Here is a 26918-nt window from a genome sequence, read left to right on the forward strand (position 1 = left end):
AGGTTTAGTGTAGTAATTAAAGGGCTGCAAAAGTTATTTGAGGTTGTTTGTTTAATCCTTGATAACAACATTTAGTCATTTACCTTTTTACTAAATTTTGAGGGTAACGTAATCCTTCATGATCATGAAGGAAATCTTGAAAGTCATGAAGTGAAAATCCATATTTCATTATTTACAACAAAATTTGCAATGTGTGAATATTGGAAAAAAATGACCTACGTGACTACTAGTCAAAAAGAAGTTAAACTTTTTGAAAAGAAAAATATGGGTAATAATAATCCCTTCCACACTCCAAAATTGTGTGGCATAGAATAAGGTTATTCAAAATCGAATCAAAATCAATAATTTGAATTATAAAAGAGTTACTATTAATTTATTGATAATGAATTAAAAAAGATTTAACATGTTTTACAAATTGATAATCGATAAATCAAATCAATAAATGTTAAAATCGAATTAAACTGATTGATATGTAATCCTAGTTAAACATAAATTTTTACTACATAGATTCAAAATGTGAGAAAGTAAATATAAAGTCAAAGAAAATTCAACATAAAAAACATTTTTTTAGTTCTTTTTATAAAATGAGGGTATAGGAAGGGGGGAGGAACACAATGTGGGAAATCTAATTTTCACCATTAAAATGGGAGTTCAGGTAATCAGTCAACTGAGCTACTAAGATTTTTCATATAAAAATAAATAAATAATAATTTTAATCATATATAAGCACTATAATTTTCTATCAAAGTGAGTTCAGATGAAATCCATCGATCCGGCTAAAATCTAAGTGACATAGTGAATCATCACTCCTTCATATATATATAAAATATATATTGGGCAAGATAATCAGAAAAAGTATATTAAATATTTTTTTAACGAATTAGAAATCACTTTTTCTAGGTATATATAAAATCTCATATTATAAAACGTTTCTTTTATTCCCTCCTAAGAACTCTTTTGTGATACAAATAAAATTAAAATTAAGTAACTTGTTGTTACAAAAAATAATTTAGCAATTTGTGTGACACTTGAATAATATTTCTACCAAAAAAATAATAAAATTAAATATTTTTCTTATTACATTACTTAATTAATTATAATACGATTAAAATAAAACTTGAACGACCATCTCTACTAGTTAAGATTATAATAAAATAGACAAAATTTATCCATCTTTGATAAAAAAAATTCCGATTCAAAATTATTTTATTCCATCCAAAATTTCTACCTAAAGAGGGAGACTTGACTCCTATGATAAAGAACAAAGTCATACTAGTCAATAAGAAATTAAAAGGAAGTTACGCGTTCCTTACCCAGAAAGTTAGGTAGGCCAAAGGGATTCAAATTTCTTTTCATGAAAAATTATATATTTTTTCGTTTTATTTTATGTAGTATCTTTTTCTTTTAATCCATTAAAAAAAATGTTACTTTACTGTAATTAGAACTAATTTAACTTTAAAATTTCATTTTTACCCTTAATGAAATGATTTATAACCACACAAATATATGAGGAATCTTTTAAACCATAAGGGGTCGTTTGGTTTGAATTCAAGTTACGATGGAATTAATTATTATGAGATTAGTTATGATGGGATATGTTATGATGAGATTATTTTTTATTGCATGTTTGGTTTGTTGTATTCAAAATAATAAATTTTAAGAACAATTTATTTGTTTATAAAAATGCTCTTCATGAATGTAAAAAGTGATGTAACAAAAGGGTTGAAAAAGACATTTTTGTCATTTACTTATTTTATCCTGGAATAAGTTATCTCGGGATTACTATACCACCCAAGGGGAGGGATAACTTTTTCCGGTACAAATTATTAATCCCGAGATAAGTTATCCCGGACTTGCCAACCAAACAACAAATTAAGTGGTATTATAATTTAATTCCAGGACTATTTGGTATTATCCTTCACACCAAACGACCTCTAAGTTTAAAAACTATTTTTTTAACAGCATGCCATGTCAAACGTGCAATATAAAATGGGACGGTTCTATGTCTCAATTTATGTGATACATTTCGAATTTCGAGATTCAAACAAGTTTATTTTAATCGTAAATTTTTATATCTCTTCTAAATATTTTGAATTGTCAATTATTGTGTGACCTATAGTACTTTTTTCGAAAAACGAAATGTGTCACATAAATTGGCCTAGAAGCTTCTATGTTTTTACTCTCTTGATAACTCGAACTCACAATCTTAGGATTGAAAGTGAGGATGCTTACCATCTAAACATCTTCCTTCAATTTCTTCATATTCTGAACATGCTTAATACAAAACCTGGCTCCACCACTACTACCCACTAATTATCAAGTCCTATAAATAGAAGGGATAATCTATTGTGAAGTGAATTATAAAATGTCATCAAATATGATGAATAAAATGATTTGGAGTATGGTATTTCTAGTGATATTATATGGTAATTGGGAGATAAAAATAGTAAAGGGAGAGGTGAGTGAATCAATTTGTAGAGAAGAAAGGAGAATTGGTAAAAAAGCATGTTTGTCTGTATTAGTTGGAATGAATCCATCAGCAGAATGCTGTGAAAGAGCTAGAGTTACTCATGAGGAATGTTTTTGCCCAATTATTACTCCCAAATTGGCTGCCATACTCAACCCAAAACGAATTATTCGCCTTATTCAAGGTTGCGGACGCACCGTTCCTCGTAACTTCAAGTGCGGAAGTAAGTCTCGAGATATCTCTGATTAAGAACGAAGAGATCTTATTTATACTATCATCATTTTTTATTGGTTTGTTCATTTTTACTTGTTCATATTAAACTTTGCATATTCTTTTGGCCTCCGTTTATATAACTTTACTTTCTTTTAGTTAGTCCCCAAAAGAATTAACGATACATTTGAATATTTAGTATTCCCTCTCTTCTAATTTATATGACTCATTTTTTCCTTTTAGATTACATTTATGTATTTAGTAGCAAATTAACGTTATTTATAGTACTTTCATAAATATATACTCTCTCCTTCCCACCATTCGATTTGGCATGGTATTTAAAAAAAGTATGACTTTTGAAGTTTGTGATCTACAATAATCTTAGATATTTGTGTGATTGTAAATCATTTCATTAAGGATAGAAATGAAATATATTTGTCTTATATCGTTTTTTTTTCCTTCATTTTTGCAGGTATTACCACTCCACCTTAATTCTGGGATGCATGTTTAATTAATTATTATGGTATTAGTACTATGTTCTGCATAATTATGGTATTCAGTAATAACTAATTGAAACATGTTTGTACTTTCTTTTGGTTACTATGGACCATTTGGAATAAGTCCGTTTTTTTGATAGTTATTATGTATTATTTCATAATATATCATGTTGTATTGCATGTATCGTATTGCATTGTCTTAATAAATATAATATTTGAATAAATATATCGTTTTATATTGTTACATTGTGTCACACAATAACAATTGTAGATACTGTATAAAAAAATAAAGTAAAAGTAAATATAGACAAAAATAAGAAAATAAATAAATAAAGTAACAACGTTATCACACCAAATCAATAATTACATAAAATAATATTTTTTGTCCGTATCTAATAATGAATTTAACGATACGATACAATATAATCATCCAAACATAGTTGTGTTGTTACTCTAAAAATCTTTGATTCAGTTCTTTTATATTTATGTATGAATATACTAGATATTTGATATCAAATATACTGATTAATACACTAATGATATTGATTTTAAATACACAAAATATAAAATTGATAAGCAAATATATAAAATTGTGAAACTCAAATACTAGTAGTTAATAGTTGTGTTGATAGTTATAATTGCTTAAACATAGTAAGGAAGGGAAAATTAGCAAACTAGTCACAATCTTTAACATAATTATTAAAAACATCTATACTTTGAAATAATTATTAAAAATGTCAATATTTTAGAAAAAAAATTGAATCCTAATATAATTAATCTTCTTTCCTTTTATTTCTCAAATTAGGCCATTATTTATTTCACTATCTCGTTAAAAAAAATAAAATCATCACCCACTTACCCCTCTTTCTAGGTTTTACCCCAAATCAGTTTTTTCTCTCTCTTCTCTTTTTCACCATTGTTATCTTCTTTCTTTGTTTAAGAAAATCAACTCTTCAAATTTCCTACACTTTGTTTAAGAAATCTCACAATTGATTCAAAAGATTCTTCACCCGTTGATAAAGTAAATTCGAAGTCAACAAGTATTTTGTGAAGTATTTTATGATTTTGTTTTCATTTTCACCAAGTATTTATATTTCGAATTTTTCGTCTTTTAATCCGTATTGTTTGATGTTTTTTGTGAGTTTGTTTTCATATTCATCAAGTATTTTGTGAGATTTTTCTCTTTTATGTATTTCATATTTTTCGTGTTTTAAGCAATATTGTTCGATTTTTTTTTTGTAATTTTGTTTTAATTTTTGAGATTTAGTAGATTGTAGAAATCTACATTGGCATTCATACATCATATATTGTTTAATTTTTTTTATACATTCATATTTAATAATTTCGAATTTTGCTTATAGGGTTACTTATGCCCAAGTGAATACAAATTTTCAGATTTGAATTTGGTGAACAAAAAATCAGAAAAAGGAACACAACAGACGAAGAAGAAGAAGAAAGAGAGAGAGAGTCAGAGAAGAATGTTGCAATTTTTTATTCATACCAAAATTGTATTCATATTAATTTTGTGTGTCGATTATTTTTCTTTTACTCAACATTTGTATTTGTACTTGTATTAAGAACATTGTATTTCCTTTTTAGTTTGTAGTCATTCCAATAGGTATGTCAAATGGATTTGAATATTGTATCCTTCCTCAACAGATTGTATTATTTTCACCATGTATGCTATTCTTTTTTAGATTCTTGTATTCTTTCATAAATCATATTTATATGTAATGATTGGATTATATTGGGATACAATCATGTAATACAATTTCACTAGAATACAATTTTAGTTTTCATTATGAAAGTAATATACTAATTTGAATTTGAATGGTAAGGTAAGTACATAAAATGTAAAAATTATTGGTATACAATTACGAAGAAAACATAATAAAAATTTTCTCTTTTCTGTTATTAAATAATTATATTCTTTTAAATCAAACAAATAAAAGAGTACATAAATCAGATACATAACAAATAAAAATATTGATATTTTAAATAAATATTGAAAGTGTGGCTAAAAGATCCTATTAAATGTCAAAATATTGACATTTTGAAAAAAAATCTAGTAAAGTTGATAGTTAATAAAAAATAATAATTAAAAAATAGAGATACAAGATAATATATTTTTCTATTAAAGTGAGTTCGGATGAAACCCATCCACTTGGCTAAAATCTAAGTCACATAGTGAATCATCACCTTTTTATATGGCCAAAGATAATTATAAAAAGTATAGTATTAGATTTTTTTAACAAAAAAATCACTTTTCCTAGGTATATGTAAAATCTCATATTATAAAATGCATGTCTCTTTTATTCCCTCCAAATAGCTTTTTTTGTGATACAAATAAAATTAAAATTGAGTAACTTATTTGTTAAATTTATTTTTTTATCAATTTGTGTGAGACTTGAATAAAATTTCTACCAAAAAAATAGACAAATTAAATATTTTTTCTCATTATTCTACTTTATTAATTATAATACGAATAACATAAAAATTGAACAACTATCTCCACGTTATAATATAATAGTCAAAGATTTATCTATCCTTAATAAAAAAAATTCTCCAATTCAAAATTATTTTATTCCATCCAAAATTTCTACCCAAAGTGGAAGACTTGACTCCTATGATAAAGAACAAAGTCAGTAGTCAATCAGAAATTAAAAGGAAGTTACGCGCTACTAACCTAGGTAGGATCGAAGAGATTTTTTTAAAAAAATTGAATGAAAAATTATATTTTCTTTGTTTTATTTTATGTGACATATTTTTTTAATCCATTCAAAAAAATGACACTTTACTATAGTTAGAAACAATTTAACTTTAAAATTCCTCTTTTACCCTTAATGAAATGATTTATAATCACACAAAATATCAAAGAAATTTTTTACATCACAAGTTTCAAAAGTCTTCATTTTTTCCCCGAAACATCGTGCCAAGTCAAATGATATCACATAAATTGAGACAAAATAAAGTACTCCCTCTGTCCCAATTTATGTGGCACTTTTCGTTTATCGAGAGTCAAACAGTTTAAGTTTGACCGGAAATTTACGCATCAAATCTTCAATTTTTTTGAAATGAAATTTATATATTTGTAAGTTACGTAAAAAGTAGTATAAGTCACAATAATTAATAATTCAAAATGCTTAAAAGATCTATGAACAATTTACGATTAAAGATAAATTTATTTAAATCTCGAAATCTAAAAAATATCACATAAAATAAAACAAAAAAAGTATATATTTTTCATATTTTGAACACACTTAATACAAGATCGAGCTCCACCACAACTACCCACTACTTATTAAATCCTATAAATAGATGGGATAAATCCAAAATTTCTACCCAAAGTGGAAGACTTTATGATAAAGAACAAAGTCATACTAGTCATTAGTCAATAAGAAATAAAAGGAAGTTACACGCTACTAACCTATCAGCGCGCATTGCTAGGTAGGGGCCAAAGAGATTCTAATTTTTGTTGGATAAAAATTATATTTTTTTTCATTAAAAAAATCATTCAAAAAAATTTCATTTTACTATAATTAAAAATAATTTAACTTTTAAATTCCTCTTTAACTTTAATGAAATAATTTATAACTACGTAAATATCTAAGAATTTTTTAAACCATAAATTTTAAAAGTCCTAATTTTTCTGAAACATAATGCAAATCAAATAGTCATATAAATTGAAACAAAGAAATATCTTTTTTTATTCCTTGTAGAAGCTTTTATCTTGTTACTGTCTTGGTAGCTGGAACTCACAATCTTAGAATTGAAAGTGAACACTACTTACCATATAAACAATTTCTTTCTATTTCTTCATATTCTGAACACGCTTAATACAAAACTAGGGTCCGCCATAACTACCCACTACTTATTAAATCCTATAAATAGATGGAATAATCTATTGTGAATTGAATCATAAAATATGATGAATAAAATGATATGGAGTATGGTATTGGTAGTGATATTATATGGTAATTGGGAGATAAAAATAGTAAAGGGAGAGGTGGGTGAATCAGTTTGTAGAGAAGAAAGGAGTATTGGTAAAAAAGCATGTCTGTCTGTATTGTTTGGAAGTAATCCATCAGCAAAATGCTGTGAAAGAGCTAGAGTTACTCATTGGGAATGTTTTTGCCCAATTATTACTCCCAAATTGGCCGCCATACTCAGCCCAAACCGAATTCTTCGCCTTATTCAAGGCTGCGGACGCACCATTCCTCGTAACTTTAAGTGCGGAAGTAAGTCATCGAGATTTTTTATTAAGGGCAAACACATCTTAATTTTGTTGATCTCTTCATTTTTATTTGTTCTTCTGCTCTCTCCCTGTCCAAATTTATACGATCTAATTTCCTTTTTAGTTAGTTTCAAAGAAAAAATAATTCATTTCTATCTCAATTTATGTGATTCTTATTGACTAACTTTAAAATTTGCATTTATCTTAAATGAAATGATTTATTGTTTCACAAACATATATGATTTATTTTAAACTACAAGTTTTAAAATTTTTACTTTTCTTCTTAAATTTCATATCAAGTCAAATATCTTATATAAATTGGAATGGAGGGAGTAACAATTTAATTTTAAAATATCTAATTTATCCTTAATAAAATGATTATAGTCAAATAAATATCTATTACTCATTTTAGACCACAAATTTAAAAAAAAATTCGTATCAAAATTATTATATAATATATAAAATAGGCGAAGAGCGTAAATGCTTTCTCTATTTCTACTAAGAAAATAATTTTCTTTTTAACTTTTAAGAAGCTTATTTCCTCTGTACCAAACACACCCAATATTCTTGTGAAAAAAAACACGTTTTTTGTTGGAAATATATTTTGTTTAATTTTTGGACAATTTTTTCACAAGCTCATATTTGCAGCAAAAATGATGGAGGTTTAAATTTCTTAATGATAAGAATTACTCTATTACACATGCTGTTTGTTTCAGATTTCAATTTCAATATATATAAATATACCTGTCTTATGTCTTTTTTTGGGTTTTTTTTTTCAGGTATTACCACTCCACCTTAATTCTGGGATGCATGTTTAATTAAATATGGTATTAGTACTATGTATGCTCGGCATAATTATGGTATTCAGTAATAACTAAGAGAGACATGTTTGTACTTTTTTATTTGATTTTCTGTGGACCATTTGGAATAAGTTTGTTTTTAGATGATTCTTACATATTGTTTCAGTATATATCATATTGTATTGTTTTAATAAATTCAATGTTTGAAAAGATTGTATATTATTTTACTTCGTTAAACGGTGTCTTATATCAACAATTGTTGGTACTACAGAAAAGTAAAAGATAAAATATGATTATTAAACATTAATAGAGACAAAATGAGAAAAGAAGAAGAAAGAAGATAACAATAGAATCACACTAAATCATCGTTACATAAAATGAAACTTTTGATAGTTACNTATAATCAATGTCTTAAAATCTGTATCTAAAATTAACACGAAGAAAAATCACCATTTAAAATTTTTCATGTTTCTTTTTTCCTAAAATGAGTCACTATTTTTTAATTTAAATTTTTAAAACTTCATGTATTGAAATAAAAAAATTTAAATGATTAAATAAAGAAAACATAATTTAAGAAAAAATGTAATTATGTGGGTGGTTAATTTAAAAAATATGGATCATATAAATACAATGTTGAATTTTAAAATTTGATTTGGGTGCCTTTTCAGAAACTCTATCTACTTTTTCAGTTTGGATAACTTCCCACATCTGATTCATGTATAACTACATATTCACGTTTTCCTATTGCTTTCCGAAAATTCAAAGTAGGAGCAATTTCATTTTATTGTTTTAAAAAATTTAATATAATTCAATTTTTTTTCGTTCTTCTTTTCTCATTTTTTAAAAAAAAACAATGATTATTATTACGATTATGATTCGCTTAAAATATCTCTCTCTCTATATATATAAAGGAGGACCATAGACAAGGTGATGTGACACCTCTCTATGGCCTCCATTTGCACTTTTAGCTTCTTTTTTTTAAAAAAATAAAATAAAATTAATTATTATAAAAATAAATTTCTTAAATTTATTACAAATAAATATTTTATTAATGGAGGAACATTTATAACAAAAACTCTTCATATTCTTTTTTTATTTATTTGTCTCACTTATAATAAAAGGAGAAACATAATTTATCTTTTTTTGACTTTTTTTTATTCAAATTAATTATTGTATTGTAAAAATATATTACTTAATTTATATAAATAAATATTTTATTAATGTAGGAACATTCATAACAAAAAACTCTCCACATTCTTTTTTCTATTTGTTTATCTCACTTCTATTCATGAAATGATGATAAATTTTTTTTTACATTTTAAGTATTTTTATCTTTATTTTTTAATTTATTCACAAGGATTTATTACCCATGACTTGCCCCTCTTTAATTTTTACTTTTAATAATATTCATAACTCTCATAATTTTTATGTTCATAACCTCCAAACTTAAATTTATAAGTTTATGATGTCTTATGGTATTCCTTTATTTTGCCTATAAATTCATATTAGTTTCATGAAGTTTCACATTCACAATTATCCTTTCTCTTTTCATCATATTGGTTGGTTTGTAACAAAAAAGAAGTACATGAATGTAAGAAATATTTCATTGCAAATTTTTATTTTTTATTTCCTCTATTTTTGTCTATATAAATTCGTATTTGGTTTGTGAATGAAACTAACATGTAACAAAAAAAAAGTACATGAAGTTAATAAATATATCATTCTCAATCCTTATTTTTGCATTTCCTCTATTTTGTCCATATATTCATATTTATTTTCATGAAGATTCACATACAAAGTCATTCTTTTTATTTTTATGTACTTAGACATGCTTTCTTAATATTTTTTAATGTTTGTATTATCATTCATCAAGTAAGTATGATTAAAAAAAATCTCTATAATTCTTAATAATGTTTTGTCTATATGCAATTGCTCTTTCTAATAGTTAGTTTTCCGGATATAATATAGTTTGATTATAATATTTGTTAGATTTCAAGAAATAATTATTATTTAGTATTGTTAGTACTATTGAAAAGATAATATACAAATATATTACATATAGTTTAAATTTCGTTCTTTCTTTTGACATAATTATTTTTAATTGGTATATGATATTTTTTCTATTCAGTTGGTTGCATATAATGAAGAGTTTGGCATATGGATCAAAACATGATGTCGGATCTACTTGCAAAGGAAGATGATAGAAGGAAAAACAAATGAAGCATAATTAGAGATTATTTTTTCACTTTGAATTGTATTAGCAACTTAGTTACCTTTGCTAGAATTTTCTAAATTTTGATTTGTATAAATAATTTAGCTAAATGTATTATATTGTCAATGCTAATCATTTGATCCTTTATTATTCTACTTTTTCTTTGTTATGAAGCAAAATTAATATTATTATCTCATTTTAATAACAACCAAAAAATTATGATGATTAGGAGTTTCATTTTTATTATAATTATAAAAAAGTAATTGAAAAGTAAAATATTATTTTCATGATGCCATTTTTTGCGTATGTAACAATCTGTTTTCGTCACCATTCTTTTTGCTTTGAAATGTATTTATAATTTTTGTGTAAGTCACCAATTTTTATATTTTCTCTGTTCATTTTTGTATTTTCACCCCTTATTTTTATTTATTTATTTTACAAATAAAATCAATGCATGATTAGTAATACATTTAATGTCTAATAAAATTATACATTTGAATTATTTCTAACTCATGCCTCATCATCTTACTTGTAACTTTTAATATTAAATATTATTCATAACTTTTGTATGTTTCATTTTTCTTAAATCATATAAATACTTAATTAATGTTTACAAAATTATAATAAGCAAATATAATAATAAGGACATAATAAAAAAATCAATTTTGTTTTGACGAAATCAGAGTTTGAATAGAAAATTAGCACTCCTACAAAATATAGAGAAAATTAAAACATATAAAATATTTTCAACGTAATACAATATATTTTTATTTCAACATATTATCTCTTATTCCATTTACTTCACCACGGTGAATATTTTGTTTTACTATATACATAACAAAAAAAATTACATTTTATATGTTTAAAAAAAAATGAAAAAACCTATGATATCGCAGATGAAGAGAAATATTAATATTATTTATATATTCAATACTAACCTAAATATTACATATTTCATATTATTATCTTATAAATATTTCATATAACCGCGCGAAGCGCGGATAATTTCACTAGTTCAAATATAAGACCAAATATATTATTATTCAATAAAAATTGGAATTGTTGTTTCACGGTTTTCTTATTCATCTTGCAATGTTTGTTTTACAAATTTGACGTTCGTATTTATTTTCGAGTTCCAGTAGATGTTACTTTAGTCTTTCTAATAACTAATTAACATCATTTTTGAAAAAAATTAACTTTGTAAAATTTTTTTGTAGTTGATAAAATTTCTTTTAATTATTTTTTTGTTGGAGAAAACGTGGGCAATGTCCAGAATTTTTTTTGGATGATGTTCAGTTGGAGACAAGACACAAAAAAATATAAAGTAATTATATTAATCTTCACAAACTTGAGGATAGAAGCAAATGATAAGAGATGAACATAATGTACTATATAATTTTGTGCTCTCACTGGTGTTTTTTTTTTTTCATATCTATTAGTTTACTAAAATTCACGGTCATGTGTGAAACACAACATAATTTTTTTTTTTATAAGTTAAATGTATTGGCTCAATGTTCTGGGAGATTTTATTTATTGAATACCCTTTTATATTTTATCATTGTCTTTTTTCTCACAAAGTTGAATAAAGTTAAATTTTTTTCGTACAATTTATTTAAAAATTATTAACTTCTTGAATTGTTTCATATTATTAATATATTATCTGCAAATAGAATAAATTATTCTCAATTTAAAGAATAAATTGCAAGATTAACATGATGGAATACATTCAATGTGATACTTTTAATGGACAAAATATTATGATTTTAAGCAACGTTTTAAGGTCACTAACTGAAATTTTAATTGATATTAAATAATAAAATATATTAATATTAATTCATACATAGCCAATATCATTAACTAAAAGTAAAATTAAATATATCATACTGAAAACAAAAATATAAATAGTTCAAAATCATGATCTGAATATAGGTAAAACAGTAAAACACTACATAAATAAATAAATAAATAAATAAATAAAAAGTATTATAGTAAACAAATGTCGACAAGAGAATAACAGGGATTGTGTGAACACATTTATGATTTTAATTCATTTAAATAATAAATAAAAGAATTCTTAAAATTATTATTAACAAGTTTAGATGATAAACTAAGTTTATATTGATTTGTTTTTATAAAGTATTTTATTAAATACATATCGATGTGCTAAATATGTTAACAATCTCTCATGTAAACTTTATAATATCTTCGTAAAGTAAGTTAAATCTTGAAATTAATCAAAAACCAAATAGTTATGATTAAATTTATAAACGGACCATGCAACATGCGGGTACGTAAACTAATAGACAAAAAAATGCAAAGAAAATTCAACCTCTGCCAAACCCATGACCCTAGATTCCTCATTGTACTACTACTACAACACCGTGCTCGACTATTTCCCATTGTAATAATTTCTTAAAAATTAATATTATTTTTTTTGTCTTAATTTATATGACTAATTTTTTTTAGTCAATTCAATTTTTTTTTTAAATACTTATTTTATTTTAAATAAAATAATTTATAATTACATAAATATTTATTACTTATTTAGATCATGAATTTTAAAAATTATACCTTCTTTCTTAAATTTTATACCGAATCAAACTAACTAATATAAAATGAGATGAAAAGAAAGTATAATTTATTTCCATAATCTCTCCAAATTTTAATTATTCAATCTTATAGTATAATAAAATTACCTCAATTTCATACTCTGCTTCAGTATCTTCAAGGTCAACGATACCACTAAACCAAATCATACAAAAATCTCAAAAACCAAATCGAATCAGCCAAATCCGTTTCTGGGTTTTCATTTCCGCCCATCAATCTCAAATGGGTCGGAAGCCAAATGATTCCGAACCCACTCGTTGTGCTACTATGATCCTTCTCTTGATGGGTCTTTTTTCGTGTACTGTCGTGTACATTTTCATGTCGGCGGTGATGAGACCCACCGGAAATTCGGCTGTTGAGAGGTTGGCGGCGGATGACGGTGAATTTGGCGGCGGCGGCGGTGGTGGTGGAGTGGAGGGTGGTGGGTGTTGTAATGGGATCGAAAGTTTTGAGCTTTGGGGAGCTGCTGTGAAGTGGGGTTCTGATTTTAAGGTTAAAAGTTCTAAGGAATGCTGTGAAGCTTGTAAGGATATGTGTACTGGTAATCACGGGCCTTGTCTTTGTGATACATGGGTTTTTTGTGGAGATGAAAAAGCTTGTGGTGACAAATTTGGTGAGGTGAGCTTGGGAATTTTTTTGTCATTTTTTTCCTTTTACTTTTTCGGAATTTGCGTATATTTTACACTCCCCAGACCTGTGTAGTTGTAAGATGTTGGCAGTTTGAAATGATTTATATAGTGTCATTGATTGTGCGTTTATGTCCAATTTTGACAAAACCATGCAGATTTCTACCTTTAATTATGAATGATGGTACAATCATAATGTAATAAGATAGAACATGAGTTTGTGAATTGTGATGTTGGTTTGTATACATTTTGTCAGAGTATTTGAAAAAAAAATAGTTTTTGATTTCAAAGTGAAAAATGATATTTGAAAATTGGAGTTGTTTGTGAATTTTCGCAAGTAATTTGGAGTGAAAACAGTTTATTGGTGTTTTTCAAATTCCGGAATTTTATAGCTAAATGTATTTTTCGGAGTTCAACTCGGAGTATTTTGCTTGTGATTAGCTAGAATTGCCTGCCTCAGATGTTGTATGGTGTTTGTAAATGTGGCGTATAGATTTAATATCAGCATTTATGTAAAATAGGTACTTTGTTTTTCAGCTGACCATAATTTCTAAAATAGTTCAAGGAATACAACCAAACAACCACATGAACCTGTCGTTTTCCTTGACAATCTGGAGAATTAAATGTGAAATTGTCAGAATTAATCTCTTTTCTCCTATTGAATATTCAAGAATAGGAGGTCCAACTGCTAAGGTTCCAAAACAAACCAATCGGGCTTCCAGAATAAGTTTTTCGAGGTTAAAACAGTTTACTGAAGTTCGGAAAGTTTAAAAAAACTATTGCCCTTTTATAATAGTGAAGCATACCCCAGTTTGAGAGAAGTCCTCATGTACATAAATTTGGCATCTATTACTTCTGCATTCATTTTATATAGCGTTGTTGTAAGATTATCTTTTGGTATTTTTAGTTACTTTTTGAACTAATATGCAAAATGTGAATGGGAGTTTGACTGCTTGGTCTGGCATGTTTTGCTTCATGCTGCAGTGCTGGTTGAAAAAGCAGAAAGATACTTTGGCTCCTGACAAAATGGATGAGGGCGACAAAAATATGTGGACGTCTGGCATAGTTTTCGGGAAAGGAGAGGTATACAACTTTCTCAACAACCTAAAATGTACTGCCATGTTTCTCTGATAGCATTATTTCACTTCATTGTCCGCTTGTAAACAAGTAGACTCAATAGTAAGAATAAGTTTTGGAACTCTTTGCAAAGATGCCTGCAATATTGAAACGTATGCTACAACAGGCGTCACCCACGAGACATTGCCATAGACATTTTTGCAGATTAGTCTTAAGATTTATTACTTCCTATTTTTACTTATAAACCATTAAGTTTATAATGATTGAAGGGATTTATTAATAGGTAACTTTTAGATTCTTGGGGAACGTAATGCATCTAGGAAGAATTTCTTTCTCTTGGTAGCTTCTCTGCTCTGTTGATTTTAATGTTACCTCATATTTTTTCTTGCTACATTGGGGAAACCATAGAACCTTTTCATTTATGGAGAAATCATATCAGTACTTCCTTATTATCCTTGACATTTAATGTACTAACTACAAAAAAATTTCTTTTTCAATCCCGCTTGCTTTTAGGGAATTGTCGCATTGGAAACAAAATTTGGTGCTATTCACGTTAAGGTATGTTCTGTTTCTTGATGAATGCCTACTTCTATATATCTTGGCACAGAGAAATGACAGTATCTAAACAAATGCTGCGAAAGTGCAACTCATTCTAACTATGCAGATAGCCTTTGGAGTGCATTTTGCATAATTTGGCTTAGATACAAAATTTTCGGTGGCTGCCACTGATTTCTCTTATCTAAATATGCATATATATGGATGGGAATCAGCTTGTAAGAGTGCATACATTTCCAAAATAGTTTGGGCTACTTCAATATGCTATATTGTTTTCTGACTTGAGGGATAGTGGGATACAATACAAGTGCATGATGGAAAGGTTTTGATTGAATCCAGGCAATGAGCAGTAGTCTTTGAGGTTTAACTTTAATAGAAGGATACTTAAAACATATCTCCGCCAACATTGAGTTGTCTTTGGAAAAAGTAATAAATTAAAGCAATTGTTTCTGGAAGTTCTTGCTAAAGAAGTTGATTCGCTGATCATGCTTAATTGAAAATATTGAGGCGTAAGCAACTGCAAAGTTGCGAAGGAGGAAGGAAAACCTGTTAGGTGATCATGGTTCTGGATCAGTAAGAAAGTTCATGACCAATAAGAATTGTAATACCATTATTGCATGAAAATATGGTAGAATCAAGAATGCTATTGATTCTTTATGTGATTTATCAAAAACAAACAAACAAATAAACACGTTGATTCTTACTGTGACCCTAATGAACCAGGTCCCCTTTACCATTTTCATCATTCTCATTTTCTGGTATAATATGATACTCAGAAAATTAACAAGATAAAGCATGTTAAGATCAGCATCCCCTAATTATCCATTGATGATTTTCCATCTAGGGTATGTCGTTGTTGTTGGCTTATCTCTACAGCTACTTGCTATCCTTGATAAAATAACCATTTGCCTGTCCAGAATTCTGCTTTTTCTTCATGTATCTCCCCAATTTTAAAACAAAATAGTAATAGATAAGGAATGGGAAGAAGCAGAAGAATAAGTAGAAGAAAAGAGAGAAAATCTGAGAGCTGAGGACTTGAGGCACACACTTTTATAGATTTTTCATGGCCTTGTTTGTCAAAACATGAGTAACACGTGCTTTTTATAAGTTTCTATCTCCTTAAATATGACCACTACTAGTGAGGACTGTGCCTTTTTCAAGTCTTTGTATTTCTTTAAGGTATAGGGTAAGCTTTGTTTCGTATGGGAGGGGATGCAGTATAACTTTATATTGAAATTTGTCATCCATAAGATGTTTTCAATACTGTATCAGTTTTCAGTGCCACTAGGCTTAGTTATCATCTAGTCCTTTCCCTTAACAAGGATTTTCTAGTTTCTATTGACATTCATGTCTGTATTTTCTTTTTTCCTCAGCTTTTGCCAGAATGTTCCCCACACTCTGTTTTTAATATTCTGGAGTTGTTGAGGTTTCGACACTGTGCTGGTTGCCAATTTTTTCGTGCGGAAACTCGCGGACAAGTTTGGGATGCACGTGGAGATCACATAAAAGATGTAAATTTTCATCTCTCTTCTACACTATTACATGTGACTTCTAATCCAAACAGCTCCATTTTGATCACATGAGTAAGATAAATAATAATAACTTGTCTCAATTTGGCTACTTTGACTAAATGGAGGATTAAGAACAAGTGTTCATGTTATCAATTTCAAACTTCCCCCATCCCAATTTTTATGGCACTCTTTTTGTTGAAGTTTTCTTTAAATTCGATTGATACATTTTCTTCTAAGCAACTTTTTAAGTTTCTGTTTTAAGTTTTTTTCCACTACTATGTATATTCTCTCCATGCCACATTTTATGTTAACTATTACTACTAAGGGAATTCTTTTGCAACGATTACTTCAAACATTTTTTTGAATATTTTTTTATATAAAAAATGTGATTTATGTAAATTTTGACTATGTAATTTTATTTCATAAATTTGAAGAATCAATATCTGAGTTTATGCTGAAAATTAGAAGGTTTGACAAACCCTGGCATTTCGGGATGGAGGAAGTAATATACTAATCAAATTAATATCCTACATGCCATTTCCAGTCAAATAGTGTTCACATAAAATGGAATGGCCGAGTACTATTTTGACTTTGTTATATACGTAGATCTGGAAAAACATGGAATGTGAGAGAAAGGTTATGTATGTATATCCTCCGTTGCTAAAAATGTTTGGCTCCTTCCTCTGTGGAACCCAAAATTGTGTCCTATTTCTTCGTTCATATCGCTATGTATTACACATTTGTATGTAGTGGCATTCTACAATTCAGCTTCCTTCCCAACTGATATGGCTTGTCAAAGCTCTTGGGAGCACAACATGAAAAATTAGTCGCTGCTGATAGCATTTTGCTTATTGCATCCTGTGGTTGAAGATAGAATGTGTAAATGAATTTTCATCTAGTATACGTCTCGTTTAAGAGATTTTCTCAAGTGCATTAGTCATTCTGTGCTGATGTTTGTGTTTCCGCTAAAAACTTTTAACTTTCCTGACTTCTTTGCATCTGCTTTACATAATTTCAGGCATCTTTTGGCCCTCCATATGGTTTGTTACAAGGAACTCTTGGTGCTGAAGGAATACCATTGGAGACAGTTCCCAGTGAATTCTGTCCTGAAATAAGACGGGGTTCAGTTGCATGGGTTGGTTCTGGCCCTGAATTCTTTATAAGCTTAGCAAACCATCAAGAATGGAAAAACGCGTACACTGTTTTTGGCTATGTGCTGCCGGAGGACATGGAAATCGTAGAGAAAATAGCTCAGCTCCCCACGAAATCAGATATCTGGACCGGAGTTAACGTGACAATCTTGGAGAACCCTGTACCTTTGAATGTACGACGAATCAAGTCCAGCAATGATGATCTGAACCTCAGTAGTTAGCACTTAAGGATCTGTATGATTTGCAAATTAGCACAATACTGCTACTTTGTATATTGAAATTATAGTTTTGAAACTGTTCTATGCACACTTCTATACCCATGTTGTAATCAATTTTGCAGTGCATGTTTTCATAATTTGGAAAGAAGAAATAACACCTTAAATTTTGTTGGCTCTAAGTGAATTACCTATTACTCTATGTTTGGTACGACAAATATTTTTCGCAATTAGTTTTTATGTAACAATATTTCATTATAGCAGTCAAAAGTATCGTTTCAAATGACACTATTATAAAGAGATTGATTTTCTTCAAATGTGTAATATTGAAAAATATAGCACATAACACTTTTCAACAACAACATAGTTAGTGAGATTCTCACTAAGTGAGGTCTATAGAGAGTAGAGTGTACGCAAATCTTATCACTATCTTGTGGAGGTAGATGGACGATTTCCGAAAGACCAACGAGATAGATAGATGATTTCCGAAAGACCTTCGGCTCAAGTGTATCAATCCAATCCAAGTACAAGAAGGAAAAAACAATGAAGAGATCAAGAGGCCTTAGGCTTTTCGAAAGATGGAATTACTTTTAAAAAAAGAATATGAAATTTATTTTATACTTGCTTAATCAATAAAATTTCTAGATGAGTACATAAAAATGTTGAAATAAGGTTGCTCAAGTGACAAAAACGGAAGTATGGGAGCAAAAGAAATACATTTTCAAACTACAGGGGCTAAATTCAGATTTAAGATTTGGCTAAACCCCAATTTTGTAAATATTCTCATATATATTTGATCACTTTGAATTTTTCCAACAAACTCCACAGCTACCTTCCCGCCACCACCATCTCCGCCATCATCCACCATGATCGCCACCGCATAAGGCGGAAACCTAGATTTTCAAAATATGGTGCAATTTCACGAGCATATAATCACAGAGCTTCTAGAAGATTCCAATGGTGGTTTAGTAGTTACCTCCTCAGGTCTCGGTCTTCATAAGCTCATATCCTCCCTTTTCCTTCTTCACCACCACTCTCAAGGTTGCTTACTTGTCCTCTCCGCCACTCCTCCTCAGAAAAGCTCAATCTTACGAAATTACGAGAATGACATTCAATCCCAAATCTCCGGTGAAGTTCCGAATTTACCATCGGAGATCACTTCCGACTTGCCGGCGAACCAGCGGCTGGCACTGTACACTTCCGGAGGGATTTTCTTCATCACCACCCGGATTCTTATTGTTGACCTGTTGACTCATCGTCTCCCGACGACTGCTGTTGCCGGACTTGTTATTCTCAATGCTCATTCGCTTTCAGATACGTCAACAGAAGCGTTTATTGTACGTATTTTGCGGTCAACGAATCGTTCTCTTTATGTTCGTGCATTTTCCGATCGTCCTCATTCCATGGTTTCTGGTTTTGCTAAAGCTGAGAGAACGCTTAAATGCCTTTTCGTTAGAAAGCTTCATCTTTGGCCTCGATTCCAGGTAATTCCTATAAACTCAGTTATGGAAATATGTAGGCGTTTGGTATGAAGGGTAATAAACCAATTACTTCATGGTTGTCCAGTAATTATTTTAAATTAGCCTAACCTCTTTTTTCCAGTTTGGTTGGATTATTTGAAGGGCCAGTCTATGAGCTGGGGGAGTGGGTAAAAAAATCTGAACTTGGGATAAAATGGTTTGAGTGGTTTGTTCTTGCTGTTTCAGGTTTATGTATCACAGGATTTAGAGAGGGATCCACCAGAGGTTGTGGATATAAGGGTACCGATGTCAACATATATGATTGGGATTCAGAAAGCAGTGATTGAGGTGATGGATGCATGTTTGAAGGAAATGAGAAAGACTAATAAGGTGGATGTAGAAGACTTGACAGTGGAGAATGGTTTGTTTAAGTCGTTCGATGAGATAGTGAAAAGGCAGCTAGATCCCATCTGGCATACCTTAGGGAAGAGGACGAAGCAGCTTGTTTCAGACTTGAAGACATTAAGAAAGCTGTTGGATTACCTTGTTAGGTATGGAACTTGGTGTTTTCTTTCACCATCCTTTCCTTTTACTCACTATTTTGTTGGTATTAGATGTCTGTGAGATATTTCTTGTCTATCTATAAGAAAGCTAGTAGATGGCACTTAATTCATTGAGCAAGAGGGTTTTTAATTGTTAGTTCTTTTCTGCGACATTGTCTTTGTTGTTCATTGGTAAAGATGCTATTATTTGATATTTGGTATTTATACTCTTGATAATTACTGCATCTGGTAATGGCTCATGCAATATTCTTACTCTGTTGATTAGAAGTGTATATTTGTCGGGTGTCAATTAGAGCAAAATCCCAGCGCGCAATCATATGTTAATAGAAGTATGAAAATATCAAGTTTTTAATTTGGAATACTACCACAAATATAAACAATTGTATGACTTGTATGTTTTACTGGTTTTTAGACAGTTTTCTGCTCATAATAGGTGAAAGTATCAAATAGTAATCTCTTGTCTAAAATAAGTTGCCTACTTTCTCTTTTTCAGGTCGTCTCAAAATCTTGCCCACTTTCATTTAATGGAATGTATTAGTGCGTTTCCAGTACTACAATAAGTTTTCTTAGACCCACTTTTACTCTTCTTAATAGAAGTTTATTCCATATTCTGGATGGAGGATATAATAGGATGGATCTACTTGGTTGCTAGTCTGAATCCGATGTTTATCCTAGTTTAGGAGGAGGGTAGTGGTGCTGTCTGTGAGGTTTGCTTCAGTGCTAATGGTTCTTGTATTTGTAGTATAACTTGATCTAATTTTTATATGAGTAGGTATGATGCTGTAACTTACTTGAAGTATCTAGACTCACTTAGAGCATCAGAGAGTTTCCGGTCCGTCTGGATATTTGCAGAGTCCAGTTACAAGATCTTTGAGTATGCTAAAAAGCGAGTTTATCATTTTGGGAGGACAGATAGTGGAAAACTGGGCCTGAGCAAGACAGTATCAACCAAAAAGAGAAAGCTTAATGACAACAAGAAGGATGAAGGTGTGTATTAGCAGTGCTGGTACTTTCTTTGTCAATTGGTTTCTTAGTTTATTTACTTAATTAATGATAGACTAATTTTAATAACTTGAATGCGAGGTAATCATACCAATCCCAAAATGGAGTTAACCCTGCGCCAAATTCCTCACTTTTCTAACCCCCTCCCTCCTCCCAAATTTTTTTTAATAATAATAATTAAAAAAAAATGGGCAAAAGGAAGCACTTATGAAGTTTTACAGTGGTGGAATTTGAAAAAGGAAATAAACAATCAAAATAGCTTAAGATGTAAATTTTCTAATCTGAATCTTCCTGTTGATCATTCAATAGTAGCGCAACAGTGTAGAGCTGTAAATCATGACATAGTTCCTCTTGTTTTTGTATGTCTCAAAGATCAGTCAACAAGTACAGAGACCAGAGTTGTTTTGGAGGAAGTCTTGGAGGAGCCACCAAAGTGGAAGGTCTTACTTGTGAGTGAGTGACTTCCATTTTCTCTTATCAATGTAACCTTTGGCAGTTGAAGAATCAACTTTAAATATACTGTATAACAATCCATGTTTACTTATTAATACTATTGGTTTCAATTTGGGTTGCTGGTTTCTGCCTAAGTAAATAAATTTATTGCTTTCTTGGGTTTAATCCTAGATAATTTTAGTCAACTAGGATTTTACGGGATTGATTTGTTTCACAGGATGTCCTAATGGAGATACAAGAGGAAAGAGATAAACATGCATTGTCTGGAGAAGAGAAAGATCATCTGGGTGATGGGGATGATAATGGAATTGTTTTAGTTGCTTGCAAAGATGAATACTCATGCATGCAACTCGAAGATTGCATCACAAATGGTTCACAGAAGGTTTTTCCAATATCTTATCTTTACCAAGCCACACGTCTATTTTCTTCATTTGTTCAGTTTATCTTCCTTCTTTTTTGGGTATAGATATATATTTATATATACATTTTAGGCGATAAGGGAAGGTATATGAGCCAATCTTGATAAAAATTGTTAGTCCCAGTACACGAAAAAGAATAGCGCGAACAAATTACTGCAAAGTTATACTAAAAGGTTATTTGAGACAATCTAATCTTTTCTTAATAATAACACAAAAAATGGATCTATGTTGATCATGTTTTACTGTGCTATGCACAATTGGTATCTTAATACATTTTGTACATTGGATAGGTCATGAGTGAAGAGTGGGAAAAGTATCTGTTGAGCAAGGTACAGCTGCAAGCATTGCCAAAACGCAATGCCAAGAAAGCTAAAGAGCCTAAAGGGTTTGGGGTACTTGATGGTGTTGTTGCATCAGCACCTGGAAAGAAAGCAGAAGTTAGTAGCATAAGCAAGCAGGAGCATGATGCTCTTCTGGCAGCTGCATCGGAAGTTAGCAAAAGAATCAACAAGGATATTGTTGGTGAAGATGATAATCAGAAACATGTGGATGGTGGAGGTTCTGTAAAAGGAAAGGGTAAAGGAAAGAAAAAGAAAGGTTCAGCTGGTGAAAACACCAACAATGATGTGGCACCTGAAGGTAAATCTGATGCTTTTTCCTCTTACAACAGATAAAAACAAATGAATTAAAGCTAACGTTCCTGGTATCTCCCAGATGGTGCAATGGAAGGCGGATGTTTGAATGAAGTGTTTCTTCGAAAGCACAACCAAGGTCTGAATGCTGAGTTTTCAAGAGAAATGAAGAAGCTCCCACCAGTGGTTTTCTATGCCTTGGAGAGTGATAAAAAAATTCTTGATATTTTGAAGCCCTCTACCATTATTGCTTACCATCCTGATATTGCATTTGTGAGAGAGGTTGAAATGTATAAAGCTGAGAACCCTTCAAGAAAGGCTAAGGTGTACTTTCTCTTCTATGAAGACTCTACTGAGGTGCAAAAGTTTGAGGCAAGTGTGCGTAGAGAAAATGGAGCATTTGAGTCCCTCATAAGACAGAAATCACTGATGATGATCCCAGTAGATCAGGTTAGCTCTTTTCTACTTGTAAAGATCCACTCATCAAAATATCAATTTGCACTGTCTGGCGGGGGTGGGGGTGGGGTGTAGTCTCATCACTGATGCTTGAGCTTTGACAAGTTCTAATTTGTTTGGTTTTCTTCTTCCCATTTCAGTACATCTTTTTGTTTCCTGTTTTCACTAATTCTATGCTTGACATAATAACAATGTCATTATTCAGTAGCTGGTTAACTTCTTCGTAACTAATAGTCTGTTTGGCCGAGCTTCCAAAATCTGGTTATTTTGAAATGTTTATTTTTTTGTCAGAATTGCTTTTCAATTAAATAATTTTCGAGAATTGCAGTTTGTGCTTCTCGAAAGTACTTTTGGTAATATTCGAGCATCAATTTGTGCTTCACCAAGATTCTAAAAGTATTTATGGAGAAAAGCTACTTTTTCAATTTCTGATAAACAACTTTTTCTACCACTCAAAAACAATTATTTTTTTCCTATAAACTTGGTCAAAAGGGTCTAAAATAAGCACTTTTGGTTGCCAAAAGCTTGGCCAAACAAGCTATAAAAGATTAGTTTTTCATTCATAACTGAAAGATATTTATTCATACAAATTTTGAGGGTGCAATATGATATGGTAAAAGTAAAGATGCATGAATAATTTGTATAATGTAAGAGTGATCTGCCTAGGATGTGGAGTCCTTGCACAAAAATTAAAGAATTTTAAGAATTAGATACTCAATATGTGCATTAATTTTTCATCAGTGAGTGACTTGTATCTCGAGCCCATAGTTGATTTTCAGGTGTAGAGTGAGATTCCCTTTAATCTGCAACCAACTCTAAAATGAAAATAGTTGTTCAATAGCTGCAGAAATGCAGTTCTGTAATCTGAGCTCTATTCTTCCTGATTTTGGTAATTGTCTCCACAAATTGGCATTCTTTTGGGAGAACCAAACTTTTTGTACTAGTAAATGCTCCTCTGTTTTGGGATTTAATTGTGGATAATTATCAGGATGGACGTTGTCTGGGACTGGATTCCTCCAATGAGCCTCAGTCCGTTATACCTCAAAATCTTATAACCAGAAAAGCTGGTGGAAGAAGAGAAGCAGAAAAGGAAATGCAAGTACGTATTTCCATGTTTTGTTCTGTTGATAATTACATAGTTGCACGACGTCATCCCAATACAAAGACTTTCTTTTTAACCAGGTCATTGTTGACATGAGAGAGTTCATGAGTACTCTTCCTAATGTGCTTCACCAGAAAGGCATGCGCATTATACCAGTGACCTTGGAAGTTGGTGATTACATACTTTCCCCATTGATATGTGTAGAAAGAAAGAGTATCTCTGATCTATTTGGCAGTTTTGCATCCGGCCGTCTTTACCACCAGGTGGAAATGATGTCACGTTATTACCGGATTCCTGTTCTTCTTATTGAGTTTTCACAGGATAAAAGCTTTTCATTTCAGGTAATTGTGCTGCGTATATTCTGCTTTGGGTTTATCTGTGTTTTAATTGTTGTTTTTCTTGATAAGTTCTCGTTTCCTTTGTAGTCTGCTAGTGAAATTGGTGATGACGTTACCCCAAATAGCATTATCTCAAAGCTTTCCTTGCTTGTTCTCCATTTTCCTCGGCTTCGTATCATCTGGTCTCGCAGTCTGCATGCAACAGCCGAAATATTTGCTTCTCTTAAATCAAACCAAGATGAACCTGATGAGGTCAAGGCAATTAGAGTGGGTGTACCATCAGAAGAGGGTGTTATTTCAAATGATGTCAGGTTAGTTCTAAAATTATATTCTGCTTGCTACAGGTTGAAAAATCTATAATTATATTCTGATGTTTAGCAGCTTGATAACATTCGTCTTGACTTCACTTTTTCGTAGAGCTGAAAATTACAATACATCTGCAGTAGAGATGTTAAGACGGCTGCCAGGCGTAACAGATTCTAACTACAGGGCAATAATGGATGGTTGCAAAAGCTTAGCAGAACTTGCCATGCTTCCAATGGAGAGATTAGCAGAGTTGATGGGTGGTCAGAAGGCTGCGAAAATGTTAAGGGAATTCCTCGATGCAAAATACCCAACCTTGCTGTAGCTCCCTTCTCCATTGGATTACTTAATGCAGTTGTTCTAGGGAACGACCTAGCTATACTGTTGTATCATCATCGGCGCATCCCCAGATCTTACCTGCGGGGAGGAGATGAGAAAAAGTTTTCATGGCCATCAATTTCCATGGTGTAGTTCTTAGGTTACATGATCTTTATTGCTTTGTTCATTTATTTATTAGAAGTTAGCTGTCACTGCAATTTGTGAGCTCAATTGTAGAGCTTTGCAATTTTAAAGAGACTTTCTCTGGCATGATTCTTTCTGAAAGATTTGTTCAATGTGCAATGGAATCGAAAGGTGTGAAGCCAAGATGTGTCTTTATGTTATGGTTTGTCTGCTTGTGCTATCTTTGATGTCACTAAAGTAGTTAATATGTGGAATGGGATAATCTTTTCAATATGATTTTTACTTAATCTACATTTATTTAGAAGTTCACTTTACCTCCTAGAATCACATGAAATAAAGAAGTCAATAGAGCAAAATATATGACTTAATGGAAGAAAATTTTCCATAGGTGATGATAAGTTTTGAGTGTTTTCTTGGATAGTTATAGCACCCCTTAGGTTTTGGGTCAAAAATGAGAAAATTCTTTTGTTTTTTTAGGGGACTCTCAAGAAAATAAGTAGTTTGTAAGCTGGTCGTCAAGTGTATTCTGTTGATGTTTGGTGGAATCATATCATTCATGGGCGGATCTAAAAGGCGTGAAGTGTTCACCTGAGTCCTCTCGATAAAAAATATACTAAAGAGGATCTAGGAAGGAGTGAGGTGTTCACCTGAGTTTGTGTTAATACTCGAAAATTATGTTGATGTTTGGTGGAATCATATCATTCATGGGCGGATCTAGAAAGGAGTGAGGTGTTCACCTGAGTCCTCTCGATAAAAAAAAATACAGTAAAGCGGATCTAGAAAGGAGTAAGGTGTTCACCCGAGTCCGTGTTAATACCAAAAAAAATGACAACAAAAAGATACTAAAGCGGATCTAGAAAAGAGTGAGGTGTCCACGTTAATACCCACAAAAAATGACAAAATGACAAAGGAGTGAGGTGTCCACCCGAGTCCGCGTTAATACCCAAAAAAAATGATAACAAAAAGGATGAACCCGTATGGATNATAACAAAAAGGAGGAACCCGTATGGATCGGGGGATTGAACCCGACGTGAATCGAACACGCAACCTTCTGATCTGGAGTCAGACGCGCTACCATTGCGCCACGGATCCGAGATGTTGATTTTCTGATCATATATATTATAAGTAATAAAGCTAATAACGTGGTCATGATTCAATCAGCCAATGCAATACCACTTTCTCTCTTTTATTTTTTTATTTTCCCTGTTTGAATTATGATTGGACACCATGAACATGTAAATATTCGATTTATTAACGTGACATGTTATGATATTTTGATACGTACCTTGTTTATAAAACAATAGTTTGGTCTATATACAAGCTAGAACCATACCATACTCAGGTTCAAATATCTATATATATATACAAGCTAAATTAATAGTTTGGTAAGTTGCTTATAAATGAATTTTAAAGATGATCTAGAGAAGTGAATGATAGGATACTACGTAAAATAACGTATACATCAATCGTCATTCGTCACTATATAACTATGGAGCATCAAACAAAGTTAATTAAACATTAACAAAATAAATGGGATACAATAAATCGAAAAATGGAAATAGATTT

The 26918-nt window shown here is 30.5% G+C and overlaps 3 protein-coding genes and 1 non-coding gene across 6 annotated transcripts; 3 read left to right on the top strand and 1 right to left on the bottom strand.

Moving 5' to 3' along the window:
- Nucleotides 1-2361: 2361 nt before the first annotated feature.
- LOC125842071 (uncharacterized) lies at nucleotides 2362-8416 on the top strand. Of its 3 annotated transcripts, XM_049521271.1 has the most exons (3): nucleotides 2362-2651; nucleotides 7374-7412; nucleotides 8188-8416. In XM_049521271.1, the coding sequence occupies exons 1-3, from the start codon at nucleotides 2366-2368 to the stop codon at nucleotides 8205-8207; spliced, it is 345 nt and encodes a 114-aa protein (XP_049377228.1). In that variant the 5' UTR covers nucleotides 2362-2365; the 3' UTR covers nucleotides 8208-8416. The 3 variants fall into 3 exon arrangements, with proteins under 3 accessions (XP_049377228.1, XP_049377226.1, XP_049377227.1); XM_049521269.1 differs by lacking the exon at nucleotides 7374-7412 and having other exon boundaries at nucleotides 2362-2690; XM_049521270.1 differs by lacking the exons at nucleotides 7374-7412; nucleotides 8188-8416 and adding an exon at nucleotides 3150-3242 and having other exon boundaries at nucleotides 2362-2690.
- Nucleotides 8417-13098: 4682 nt separating this feature from the next.
- On the top strand, nucleotides 13099-18279 carry LOC125841984 (uncharacterized). The gene is made up of 5 exons (XM_049521170.1): nucleotides 13099-13645; nucleotides 14638-14736; nucleotides 15244-15288; nucleotides 16659-16796; nucleotides 17815-18279. The coding sequence occupies exons 1-5, from the start codon at nucleotides 13250-13252 to the stop codon at nucleotides 18166-18168; spliced, it is 1032 nt and encodes a 343-aa protein (XP_049377127.1). The 5' UTR covers nucleotides 13099-13249; the 3' UTR covers nucleotides 18169-18279.
- A 698-nt stretch (nucleotides 18280-18977) lies between these two features.
- On the top strand, nucleotides 18978-25545 carry LOC125842038 (DNA repair endonuclease UVH1). The gene is made up of 11 exons (XM_049521233.1): nucleotides 18978-19646; nucleotides 19869-20173; nucleotides 20958-21172; nucleotides 21560-21636; nucleotides 21858-22022; nucleotides 22350-22698; nucleotides 22774-23141; nucleotides 24136-24246; nucleotides 24330-24590; nucleotides 24675-24898; nucleotides 25005-25545. Exons 1-11 carry the CDS (start codon nucleotides 19071-19073, stop codon nucleotides 25213-25215), a joined length of 2862 nt encoding a protein of 953 aa, XP_049377190.1. The 5' UTR covers nucleotides 18978-19070; the 3' UTR covers nucleotides 25216-25545.
- Nucleotides 25546-26372: 827 nt separating this feature from the next.
- Nucleotides 26373-26444, bottom strand: TRNAW-CCA (transfer RNA tryptophan (anticodon CCA)). The gene has a single exon. It is a non-coding gene; the product is annotated as a tRNA-Trp (tRNA).
- Nucleotides 26445-26918: the final 474 nt, after the last annotated feature.

The sequence above is a fragment of the Solanum stenotomum genome, chromosome 10 (assembly GCF_019186545.1).
Source record: "Solanum stenotomum isolate F172 chromosome 10, ASM1918654v1, whole genome shotgun sequence".
Taxonomy (NCBI): Eukaryota; Viridiplantae; Streptophyta; class Magnoliopsida; order Solanales; family Solanaceae; genus Solanum; species Solanum stenotomum.

Coding starts and splice junctions, on each gene's coding strand:
- LOC125842071 (XM_049521269.1), top strand. CDS start 2,366: ATGTCATCAAATATGATGAATAAAATGATTTGGAGTATGGTATTTCTA. Junction 2,691..8,187: donor TCGTAACTTCAAGTGCGGAA/GTAAGTCTCGAG, acceptor TTTTTTTTTCAG/GTATTACCACTCCACCTTAA.
- LOC125841984 (XM_049521170.1), top strand. CDS start 13,250: ATGGGTCGGAAGCCAAATGATTCCGAACCCACTCGTTGTGCTACTATG. Junction 15,289..16,658: donor TTGGTGCTATTCACGTTAAG/GTATGTTCTGTT, acceptor TTTTTTCCTCAG/CTTTTGCCAGAATGTTCCCC. Junction 16,797..17,814: donor GTGGAGATCACATAAAAGAT/GTAAATTTTCAT, acceptor ACATAATTTCAG/GCATCTTTTGGCCCTCCATA.
- LOC125842038 (XM_049521233.1), top strand. CDS start 19,071: ATGGTGCAATTTCACGAGCATATAATCACAGAGCTTCTAGAAGATTCC. Junction 19,647..19,868: donor ATCTTTGGCCTCGATTCCAG/GTAATTCCTATA, acceptor TTGCTGTTTCAG/GTTTATGTATCACAGGATTT. Junction 24,591..24,674: donor ATAAAAGCTTTTCATTTCAG/GTAATTGTGCTG, acceptor TTTCCTTTGTAG/TCTGCTAGTGAAATTGGTGA.